Below are 13046 nucleotides of genomic sequence, written 5' to 3' on the forward strand. Positions count from 1 at the left end.
TACAGAACAATTTAGGTTAGATCTTTAAAGGTCATCTAGTCCAACCTCTGCAGTGATCAGGGACCTACTGCTCCAAGCACACCAGACTGCCCAAAATCCCAACAATATGACCTTGAACACTTCCAGGTTAGGTAGGACATCCACCACCTCTCTGGGCAGCCTAGCCTATCCATCCACTGTTTACCACTCTCACTGTAAAAGACTTTGTCCTTTTATCTATACCAAATCTAACCTCTTTAAGTTCAAAACCATGCTTGTTACTTAACATTTATATATCAATTGGTCATTTAGGCACTGGGTAAATATAAGCACATGAAATGAATTCATTTGGCTTTAAAAAGACGAGCTGTGAGGAATGGGGATCTAATCACCCTTGGGAATTTTTTACATTTCTGAGCAGCCTAGTCCAACTTCCAAGGTAGCCTTGCTATAAGCTGTGACTAGACCTCCAGAGAAACCTGCAAATTCTTTTCTATTTTCTATTAAATCAACAGGCAGAAAAGCTGCTTGCAAGGTGACATATGAACAGCTCATAACTCATCTAAGGACCCATAACCCAAAACTTTTAGCTTCTAATATGAAAAAGTTCACTTTTGTCTGCTATATTTTATATTACATTTGAAATAAGAAATGAGCTAAGCATAGCAATACTAGTCTTTAAGAGGAAAACTGGCTAATCCCAAATCCAAGTAGAAGTATAGTGACAAGGAAAATGTTCTTTGAAGATACAGAACTGCATTAACCTAACTCCAAAGACGACAAATCAGTGGCACCATTACTCAAACCTTCTGGAAGTGCTTTCAGCAGTACTGGGAAATCAGTCACTTCAAAGAACTGTAACATTTGCCACAACAAACAAAGAGGACAAATGCTTCCACAAAACCTCATCCCTTCTCATATCAGAAACCTTCAGCGGGAACCTTGAGCAACACCTTTTTAACACAAGAGCTCTCAAAGAGAGATTCAAGAGTCTGAAAACAGAAATGGCAGACAATCATTTTTACACTTTGAGGACATCAGTGATTCAAAGACAGGAAGTCTCTTCCCATTCACAGTAAACCCCATAAGGAGCAGCTGCTGCTGCCAAGCATTCCATTATCAATACACTTCATCTGCTAAACAGTGAGAGTTACATCAATCAGTCACACCAATTATCTGCACTAAGAAACACAGGAAATGTATCTTACGTCATGGCCTGGTATATTGACTCAATGCCATAACGCATTGCAAATTCATCCACGATCTCTTGGGCTGTCTCATCAAAATACACCTTCCATGCATCATCTCCTTTGGCATCAGGGATCTTCACCACCCCATTCCCTTGTATGTCTGTGAGATGGTGAAAGAGATTCTGAAAAACAAAACAAGAACAAGTTTCTATGTGAGGCTGCTACAGCTGCTCAATAAGATTCATGAAGAGTGTGGAACTGCTGATGGGGTGTCACTACCAGAAATGTCTTGTTTCTCCTCCTCTTTTTTCACCCCTGCCCACTCTGTATTTTCTGCTTTTATCTTCTTTTCTTCTTAAACAAATCTCACAGCTGAATTTTTCATGTGCATACCTACAACTTTACCCAGCAGACGATGTGAATGATGCAGGAGAGTGCTTCAGTGCACTGAAACTTACACTAATTAGTTTTCTGGAAACCTACGCCTTTCTGCCCTCATCATGAAAATGCTTTAATATGGACAAGCTATTTAAACTAGCTGATGTTACAGCTCTGTAATTGTTATTATACAGAACAATCCAAACAAATTTATTTATTTTCCTGAAAAGCATACCCTTAAGGTCACCCCTAACAACTAAACATTGGTATTACTATTCAACATAACCTTTCACTTTATCAAACACTGCAAAAGTTTTCAGCTATCATTGCTATGCAGAAATTACATATTCAGCTCAGTGGGCTTCTCAGTAATCTTCAAATTCATGTCACTTACAGATTCATCAGCCTTTCAGTGAGTGGCTCCCTTCAGTAAGCAATACAAAAGTCTAATGATCTCATTAGTAGCTAGAGGACTTTGCTTTACAGTACTATTCTTCCTGATTATATTATTCTTGCTGTAAAACATCTCCATTTTAGAATAAAAAAAAAGAAAAAAGTGATAGTTAAAAATATACCTATTTGCAAAAAAAAAGAGCAGCAAGTGATCATGCACATTCAAAGCACAAAACCAAAACAGCTTACCAAATAGTAGCCATCACTGAAATGAAAAATACAACACAGCCTACTAAAGAAAGCCTACTTTCTGAGCTTCATATTAATCTTTCAGAGAATAAGGCCAGAAGACACCATAGAGCTCCTCCAGCTCAATGGTTGGATAAATATGCTGTTCCTGTAGATGAACATTCCTCTCTGTGATACAACTGTCCTTTTCTCTGTGTAAGAAGAATTTGCTTAACCCTCACTGACCTCAGGATACTCTTGTATACAGGACTCTGGCTACTCTTCCTTATTCAGGCACTTTTGAGACTGACCCTACTGCCTGCCTTTTCTTTGACACAGACAGACTGGGCATCTCTCCAAGACAGGGTTTTCCCTTTAGTCTTTCTCACAAGTCATCTTTGGATTTCTCCCAACTTCTGCAGCACTGCCTGTCTAGCTCAGTTAGTCCTGAGACAGGTCAGCACCCAGAAACCTCAGCTTAATGTTCTGTTCCTCAACAGTTGTTCATAACTACACACCACTGCAGCAGCACATAAGAATTTATACTGTCAATATCTCCATCACTCAACAGCCCAAGACAGAGACTCTCTCCTCAATCAGAATTTACTCATAATGCATTTTAGTATGTTTCCTCTAAAGAAAGACAGAGCTACAGTACATGTTGAAAACATCACTCAAGTAAATTCACAGGTCTCTCCACCTTAAACTCATCATGGGCTCTGAGTGGAACCAAAGCCTGATCTCTGACAGTAGCACAGCTGTGACAGTGGGACACAATGAGCCAGCCAGTCTCCAGTGTCAGGGAGACAGCTTAAAGCTGCCTTTGCCTCCCTGACAAATGTGGGTTTGATGATTCAGTAAATTACCAATCATGCATGGCAGGAAAAAGAAGTCTCACCTAGGGCAAGGAGGAATATTTCAAGGAAATGAAGGTCAGAAAATTGCTTTTTCAATAATCAGAATTAACACATATTCACACTTCTTACCTCATGAAGGCAAGTGTACTGAACATGATATGGAGCTACTTTCTCCTCGCCTTTGATCTCCACACTGATTTGCAGGCGAATAGCCCCAGACACCGCAGACTTATCTGTTCGCTTCTCTAGAAGGCAAAAACCATCAGCAATTATATGCATTGTTCATGTTCAGAGCACAGCCATCTCAGGGTGACAACACTGGCAAAAGAAACTGCTGGAACCTTGGGCTGAGACACCACAGACAAAACTTTCTCTTTTCTTGCAAAACATTGAATAACACTAAGTAGACATCAGCACAACAACTGCCATGATATACCCTCAATATGACACATCTAATTAGAACATGCGCATCTTTAGACATAAGACAGTCTTTCTGCCAGCAAATGTGCTACAGGGTCTTGGATTCAGTCAGCTAAACTAGAACCACTAAGGACAGACTCCTTTTCTGAGAATAGGGCTGACTGATATAGAATTTGTCCCTAACTTCACCATAGCCATGAACTCCTGGGAACTGCTGGAAGAAGATTTTGGATCTCCTAGGAGATGACAGGTCCAGTGCCTGTCAGCTCAGCACCATATGGTTGCTTGCTGGTACTTTCTACAACAGTCACTGGAAAACGTCTCAACAACTTGCCAGCTCAGTGCAGTGCACCTGAAGTTCTTATAGACTGGTAAAATGCTTGTGTTGGCATCTAAAAAAACAGAACACAGGACAGCATGTCTCCAGCAGAGGCGGAATAGAGTTTTGCTCCAAGGCATTTCTTCCATAGTATTTTTAAATAGCTGACAGAGAAAAAACATCAACCTTCTGGCACACTGCACTCCATTTTAACTGGGATCAGCTTTGCAGCTGCTCTGCAGCAGCATCATATGCCCTTGAAACCATGTAAACCTTTTTCTCCTTTCTTGTAAATTGTCTACATGCATCCAAGTGCTCTCAAACATTCCCAAATCAACACATAACACATTTTCAGTCCCTGTGAGAACCCCGGCCTTGCTCTGGGGTCTCATATGGTGGTGAAATTCCTCCTCCAACCCGTGCTTCCAAAGAAAAACTCCGCAGGCTTTAGCTGTTCGGTCTCAAGGCAGTTTATTGTGAGCTATCTAACAGATTATGTTCTTGGACTGCAGCTATTTGATCAGCGGCCTGGGTAGAGGCACACACACACTGACATCCTCTCTATCTGCTGTCTTCTTCATCTCTCCCCCCACCCAGGGCTGCTGCTATCTTTTATAAGATATATTACGTATAACATGTTTACAATTATTCCCCAGTATCTACTACCTACGTTGCCAAGTGTTTTTCTACTCTAAACCAATCTGTGAGTGCCAACATCACCAGGAACATGGAGGTAAGGAAAAAGAAGGACGAAGAACAGGATCAGCCCACTTTCCTCCATCTTAGAACTTCTGACCCCCATGTACAAAGTGAAAACCCCCCTGTACATGTGTTAAAACCCCCCTGCACAATACTAAAAAAATTTCCCCTCTACTTTGTAATTACTTTTACTATACTATCTAACCTTTTGTGACTGCTTGTTCCACCTCCAAAGTTGGTAATTCATTCCATGGCTCAAACTCAAAATCACAGCTGTTTTTCAGCTGTCTGCCAGGGTCTAGAATGCTTCTGACCAAGGCCTGGAACCTCTAAAAATGTCTGAGAGACATTTTGAGTTCCCACAAGTCCCAAAGCCCTGCTCACCAAGGTTGTACCACACATCCATTTCTCCGCTCAGAGTGCGAACTTCAATGATTGTTTGCCCCAGAAAATCATCTGACTCGCGTTTCAGCCTCTGCTTGACACGAGACTTAATGTCATCATCTTCATCCCACACTCGCACCTTGATCCGGTCAGAGGAATTATGGCACTCACTGCAAACAACAGAAAATGTAATTTTAAGAGTGTGCAATGCAGCCAACATTTATTTGCTACATTCTCTGTACTCCTCTTGACCCACTCCTCCAGCATCAGAGAGACTTATTAGCAAAGTGTAAATACTGTGTATTTATTCAAAAGTGCAGTGTCTGATGTGAACCACACAACTTGTTGGTGCATTCTAAATGCTCCTGTGACATAGCAGATGCTCCAAATACATGCTGAATGACCACCGTGTCCCAGCCTCAGCCACCAGCTTCTGACTCCTCAGGCAGCTGTGACTCTGCTGCTTGTCCTCACTGTCAGCAGCAACTCACAGAACTTGGAAATTCTCTTCACAGCTGTCAGTTTTGCTGTGAAGCCCACAGAAGCCTGGGGAAAGCTAGGCTAGTTAATGCCAGCATGCACCCCCGCCAAAAATGACAATCATCATCTAACTGGTTTCAGCAGCTCTCTCCATCAATGACCTCCTGTTCAGCTGTAGGCTGTAAGGGATACCTGTCTTTAAGCAGTTTCTAGGTTAGCACAGTGAAGACCTGTGATGAACACCCTTTGTGCTGGCTTCTAAACAAGGAAAAATAGCTCAGGTAGATGTAGATGTCTTTCTTCAAGTCACAAAGCAGTAGTGTATCAATGTATAATACAATCAGATGATACACCACACTGCCTGAGGGGAACAGGTGTGATACAGTAGTTAAAGCATTGTTATTTAATTACTAGAATTGATTCTGCCTATTATTCACAGCTTAGACTGATACTTTGTGCTCTGGGCAGATCGATAAAGACATTTCCATTAAAAGAAGCAGTTTACTGTTTGATGAATCAGCACCCCACCAGTTCAATGCACACAAAGGATTTACAGACTCTCCCCCTTTTTCAGGTGTTTCAGATACCTTTTGTATATCAAAACAGGCTCTTGGATGTCAGAAGTGGGTAGAACCGTATCATAACAGCTCTGCTCATTTACAGGTCATGCAATAAAGCAATTTGAATGCTCACATGAGACCATGACAAGGGTGATTACTCACCATAACCACTACAAATGTCTAGCCTCAAGCAAATAAAACCTATGAAAACAGGCAACTGCTGCTGAAGGCCTGTTTTCCAGCCTTTTTAACATTAACATGCTGCATCTGTTGCTAAGCAACAGGGAGAAAGAAGAAATGGGTCAGAAGAGCTCTGCTAAGCCTGGTCAATAGGATGTGGCAGTGGCTGGTTATGAGCATGCTCTCTGCCAAGAAACCATTTGGGCTTTTACTGCCACCATTGTGATTTAGGACAACTTTTAACAGATATCCATGCAGCTCCTACAGATTTTTCCAGTAGAGGGGAATAGCTGGGAATTATATGGACAAGGTTAGAGGCAATTCCATGAAGCTCAGATGACAGGCAGAGCATAACACTGCTACCTGCCTTTCCTGTGCAATCAAAGCTGTATTTAGAGTTCAGAATAAAAAAGGTTCAATTTTTGTCTCTCATCTTCATTCTCCTCTCCCTCCTCCTTTACTTCAAGAATGTCTTCCCATCAAAACCATGTAAACAAATGTTCACAAGCAGGGAATGGCTGTAATTGCTGTTCTTTGTAGCTCTCAAATTTATCAGTTTTGCCATGTCTACCAGCAATACAGCCTAAGCATGAAAAAGTAATCCTCTCTTCCTGACACAGTGCACCACTGTACAGTCTGGGCAGTATTGTAGAGGCTCAGTGTTCAGAAATGCACGGGTGCCTCAAAATACAAGTGGGACACAGAGCTATTTTCTAAGCATCTGTAAGTTAACTCCTGACTTCTCCAGACATTACCTTCTGGCTGACAGCTCTTGTCTAGGATCACTATGGTCTTTTTTCTTTCCTTACAGTGGTCTTTCCTTAAGGAAAACGTTCACTGTTCAAACCTACATCTAACTTAAGCAGTCTCACATGCAACATCCCCTGCTCCTGAGGTGGCTGGTTATCATCCTTCACTCAAAGACAGCAGCGTAACTCTGCAGCATCCTACAGGAAGCCTTCCAATAGCATTTACTGAGCTACTAAAGCTTCTATTTTACCACACCTTTCCTTGTTGTTTTTAAGAAACTGTTCACCTTGCTTTCTCTGTGCTGGTCCCATGCCAGAGTGTTAGCTTTATCACTTGCTTACTGCAGCTGAAAGCCTTGAGTTGGTAGCTTAATATCAAACGTGTATGTCTATAGAACCATAGTCCTTGATTTGGTGAAGCAACATAGTTGTGTCAAAACCAGTTCTCTTTTCAGTGAGCACCCCAAACAGAATCAGGAACATTGGAAGACTTGGGCTTGCTGATGGATGAGAATTTTCTAATTAATGACAATTCCGTAAGACTGTGGTTAACAAGCTCGGCTGCTAGAAGCTCTCCTCATCATTAATACAGAAACTGGCACATTTCTCAAGATGCCTACCCCACTTCTTATTACATTTTTATGAAGCTTGATTTCACTGCGGGCACACATATGTCTGTCCACCCTCCTACAGCTGAGCTGTCACAGCTTTTCCCAAGAGGATGCAGAGAAAATAAACACTCTGCAAGCACACCAAAAGGAAGAAATTACCAAATACTTTCAGGTCCATTTCAAAGATCAAAAGACTGGAAACCAAGTTTGCTATGTACATGGCTCAAACCCTTTTTTTTATCCATATTGTTCAGAGTGGTGTCATTTTTATAAAAGCACTTACTTTTACACTTCAAGCTACCAAATGAAGTAACATTTTCCAGAAACAGCATATAAAATCTAAAAGAAAAATTAAAATAATTTTTTTTTCCATTAAGATTTTCTGCTTCAAGCCAGTCATTGCTGCACTGGAAGCAGCTGAGTCTGACTTGCTTACTATCCCACTCTCTACCTCCATGTATTTTGCCACATTCCCCTTTAGTCTTACACAGCACTGAAGCCCCAGCACCCACACACGTCCCCTGCACTGTCAATATTTGGGTCTCTTCCCATGCCCAGCTGAGGGGAAGCACAAGAGCACACAAAGCTGTGGTTAATTCTGGTCTGCTCACACTGTGACATGCCCACACACACAGTAATTAGTACATTGGTGGCTAAACAGAACAAGCAACTGTTGAATTTACACTATAGTTCCTCCCACAATGAAGTTAGTAATTTGTATCCCTCTAATGTAGCTCCAACTTCTGAAAAAAAAATTGTAGGAAATTATTCTTAGTTCTGATATCTCTGCCACTCTGTAAAGGCTGGGCCAGATGGGCTTGGATGATGTCAGGAGTCTGGGACAGGTCTTTGACCATGCTTCATCTCCTTCAAAATGTGGAGAGAAAGAAAAAGAAGTGCCAAAAAATGACCAGAATGCTACTTCTGAACCAAGATTCATTCTTCAAAACAAAAACCCCATTTGTGCTGAATTTGCTAATTTTACCCTGTAGGCTAATAGGCTAATAAATATAAAACACAACACGTAGATTTACACAAGATCAGACAAGGAAAGTAAAAGACTAGAGGAAGCAACAACATTTTTCAGATTTTAACGTAGGTCAGTCAAGGCCAGAATTAAGTTATTTTATTTCTGGGTTGTTTTTTGGGTTTTTTAGTTTTTGTTTTGGGGTTTTTTTTGTTGTTGTTTTGTTTTCTGTTTGTTTTGTTTTTTGTTTTAATTTGTGTTGAACAAAAATATTTATGGCTCAAGAAGTCTAGTGTGTTCATATTCTGTAAGCAGTGTCCTTCCTGCTGGCACAGTTCTGAAGAAGGGCCTGTAAAGTTCCACAGCCCAGTGCAAGGGACATTTCATACAATGGTAGAGAAAGAAAAAGAAAGAAAGTGCAGAGCTGCTTGCAGAAATAATGGATGAGAGTACTGGAGGTGGGAAAACGCAAAGGAGAGAACAGATCAGCAAGATTTTAGGATCTGTGATCATTTGAAGAGTACAGTTCTGTTTCTGAGAAGCAAGCCTAAAAAAAGGTAGTGATTTTGTGGAAAATGAGAAAGGAAGGAGTAGTCGTAGCAACCAGTATGTGAAAGACCAGTAAAAAGTTGCAAAAACATACAGAGGAGGAGCAGAAAAACAGTTGTTTTGGGAAACACTACAGCTGAAAAAGAGGAGGATTCGAATGTGGTTCAAATGAAGTGTCAAAGCATTGCAGGGTCCAATTGGCAGCTCAGCTGTGGCCAACTGCAGTGAGAAAGGAGACAAAAAACTTCTCAGAAGAGGCTCGTTTTTAAATTATGACGACTCCTCTTTTAGGGAGAAAAAAAAGGACAGTGGAGAAAACACCTAAGGCAAAATCAGAGTAGAAAGAGAACGAAGGAAAATCCTTAGTACTTTTTAAGTTAAGCATGACAATACAGTAATCTGCCCTGAAAGCCCATTGTTGCTGTCTAAGAGCAAAGAATCTTCATTTCTTACTAGCACGAACCTCTTTTCTTAGGAGAACAAGTACAATCATTTGCTGTTATCCAGTGTTACAACACCAACTGACAAATTAATGGTGCAGCTCTTCTAACTACAAAAAATAGATAAAATGATTCTGCATTTTACACCACTAGCTACATTAACTCAGCTTTCCAACTGGTGCTTGCCACAAGGCATCAGGTCTGCATTCAGATTTAAGTCTCATATTGGTAACTGAGCAGGGAAACAAGTGAGATTTTATCAGAGTGTCAGTTTCAGTATCTGCAGTACCTGGAGATTAAAGAAAGCCAGACAAACTGGATGGCCTCTGCCACACAGTGAAGGGAGTCTGAGGGGGGAGAGTTACAATGGTTATATAAACACAGTGATCTCAGAAGGGGAAGTCTAAAATACAGCTCTGGAGCAGCACATGTAATCACAGAGACAACTGAAAGAGCTGAGCTTGACAACTCGCTAGAAGAAAAATTATGGGACCAAACAGAAGCCATTGGGAAACTAGCCAGTGATTAGTTGAGAGTAGCACCATTCCCAAAGGATTAAGAGGTATGTATATCATCTAGGCTCTGAACATCCCAGTAAAATATTTGCTGTCTGCAAACACGAGGCCCTGCATTCATTTTAACTCGGTTATTCTTCTGCAGTGAGAAAGAATAAACATGCCTCTTGCAACCTGTTCAGAGACAATGTAATCTGTTCCAGGCAATGATTTCACACCCACCATTCAAAGCTTCAAACACAGCTGCACTCAGATCATACAATTTCAAGGGGATATTACTGTAAAATGAACATGTAATTTGGCATCTATGCCAGAAAGAACAGTAACATTTAGTGCTCACAGTCTTTAAAGACTATGGCATTCCCTGAACAAAAGGTATGGACAAGCAGCCTCCAAACAACCCCAGAGCTCTCCCTTTAAAACTGGAATTGCCCTGTGGTCAGCTTTATCCTCCTAAGCACTGTCTCCTATTGTAACCTATGCAAAATTATGCTCAGTTTCAGCCTTTACAGAAAAAAAAAAATATTCCAGGAACCCTGTAATTTCCACTGACAGTCTAAAACATGTCTAAATGGGGAATTACTGTCTTGTTTTAATTGCACTAAATCTGGCAAAAAATAGCTTCCTTCTAATACTACTGGACTGCTTTCTAAGGAAACAAGAGTTATGCAGACTTGTTATAAAAGCTTCTATGTTCCAACAGGTTTTGTAAAAAAAACCAGCTAGATGGAGAAGAAAAACCCATACCAGCTGCTGTCCCTGGAAAGCCTGCAGCCAGCTGGCTCTCAAGGACCAACCACTACAGACAACTCAGAATCCAGCTGCAGGTAGGACACATGCTGCCTTCTGTCCAGCCAGAGCTAAGGGCAAGGGAAGGGAGCTGAGGACATGGGGAGAAAAGTATACAGCAAATGGAGGAGGACTTCTATAAGCCTGCTCATCACCACTAGAGGAAAGAAACTGGGATTTACTGCAGGAGAGAAGGGGATGTAATTCCAAGGGAAGCAGAATTTCCTGAGAACATTATGCTACAGCAGTGGCTGAGTCCCCTACCAAGCTTCCTGCTGCCAAGCATCACATATGCAGAGTTTGCATCAAGCCTGCAACACTTTGAACAGAGCAGAAAAATCAACACCTTATGTTTTCAAAGATCTTCAAACACTGATGAAATATATAAAAACTTCTCCATAACAACCTATTTCCTAAAGCTATAGATGTAAATATACAAAGAGAAAATTTTCAGAAAGAAACAGACTGCAAATCGCTTGCTCAGGCAACATGAATACACTGCGAGAACTGGTGATTAATCAAAGCAGATGCCTACAGTTACACAGGCTAGTAATGACCTAAAAAGCACTTATAATGGAAACCCAAAGCATTTTCAACTCTGCCTTTTCTAAAATATGATTCTAAATCTGGACTTTAGAATTGGGTCAAACCTACCACATTATTTTTTTCTGAAAATACATGGAAAACGAACAAAGCCATTTTTAGGGAGAGATATTTAAGTCAATCACTGCAAATAAGCCCACATCCCTCTTATTTAAAATACGAGATGTAAAAATTTTCAAACCTATTTAAGCTGCCTTTAATAAACTTTACTGAGCTTGCAGAAAGAATTGTATCACTCCTTTGTACAATGTGTGCCTTTATTCATGACATGGTTATAATAAAAATGTTATAATTCTAATGACTGATGCCCACAGATTTCTGGCTCTACACTGAACATTTGAAAACACACTGGAATTGTGATGACATGGAAAGCACTAGGCACCTAATGAACATCAGCTACAAACAAGTTCACCAAGCCAGCACTACTGACACACACAGTAGTAGCAGACCTGACCTCTACTTATGCATCCTGATCCCTTTTAATTATTTAACCATTTTGAACATCAAAGTGTTCATATATCTATTGCAAGGCTTCCAGTAACTACCTTGCACACCTTGCTCTCACTACAAGAAATTAACCTCATTTCAAGAATCAAAGACATCTCCCCATCCAACCCTTTAAAATTTGACAATCTCTTGATTGACCTGACAATCTCTTCTAAAAAAGCCTGGTATGTAATAGGTATTTTGGGCCTGAATGTCTTGATTTAAATTTCCATTTGATTATGGGTTAGGAAATTTTAGAACCTGAAGAGCTGTAAGCTGCAAAAATATCCATAAATGCAAAATAGAAACAGGGGTGTGTAGAAAAACAGTGCTGCACACACTTCTAAATTACTCTCTCCTCATCCGGCAGAATGCAAGCTTTGACATCTACTAATGAAACAGCATACTGATTGCAGCACTGAATGCTCTCCAGCCATCAGTGTGGAAACTGCGCTTCTTCCCTTCATCTCCTCCTGCTTTTCCAAGGCAAGGAAGGCAACCACCACAGGCAAGACAGAAAGCAGCATCAACTCTAATGCCCAAGAGCATGTTATCTGCCGAATCACAGACATGGCGATTAAGTCTAAAGAGTGTCACCGTTAAAACAGTGACATTTATCACACTCTGCTATCTATCTTTAAACTCAGTATTTGCTGAAGCTCCTAAAATTAGAAGGGAGCATGCTGCAAATACCATGGTAACTACTTGGCATGGTAAATTAAGGTCCTTAAGGCTCCTACATAGACTTGCTGCTATTGTGACTAGAGTTATCCAAATGGTACCTAAGCATTCTTACTACTTAGCAGAAATGATACCTTGGATTAAAATATGAATAAAGTCAGGGGCTTACTCACTCAAAACAGCAGTAGATTTTTCTGACATTATTAAGTAGCTCAAAATTGCTTAAAAATAATTTTATTTCTACTGTACATTGTAAAGACAAAGCAGGACTCATATGAAACTGATTTTAAAATGCAAACAAATTGCACTTTACAGAGAGATCTCCCCCACAGCAGTTAAGGAAAGAACAGGGTGGAAATTAAAGGAAGGAGAGAGACGGTACAATGGAAGACCTTACACATTAAAAGAAACAAAGATTGTTGATGTTGAATGAGATCACCCAAAATCTTCAGAAAACAGTTATTGGATTTCATGTCTCCATTTTGGTTTTTAACATCTTCAATGACAAATTGAGGGTACAGATTACTTATTCAAGAAAAGAAGGATGGAACAATTGTGCCTCCAGACTTTGCTTTCAATTCAGACCTCA

General features: G+C 40.5%; 1 protein-coding gene across 7 annotated transcripts in view; it reads right to left on the reverse strand.

Annotated features, from left to right (window-relative positions):
- Positions 1-13046, reverse strand: part of UNC13B (unc-13 homolog B) — a 206046-nt gene that overhangs the window by 55132 nt on the left and 137868 nt on the right. For all 7 annotated transcript variants that reach the window (XM_021554690.2, XM_077790533.1, XM_031507422.2 and 4 more), the window contains 3 exons: positions 4848-5017; positions 3155-3270; positions 1188-1351 (listed from right to left, as the gene is read on the reverse strand). In XM_021554690.2, the coding sequence (XP_021410365.2) occupies positions 1188-1351; positions 3155-3270; positions 4848-5017 (450 nt within the window). The remainder of the gene's footprint in view (positions 1-1187; positions 1352-3154; positions 3271-4847; positions 5018-13046) is intronic.

Source organism: Lonchura striata, chromosome Z, assembly GCF_046129695.1.
Source record: "Lonchura striata isolate bLonStr1 chromosome Z, bLonStr1.mat, whole genome shotgun sequence".
NCBI lineage: Eukaryota > Metazoa > Chordata > Aves > Passeriformes > Estrildidae > Lonchura > Lonchura striata.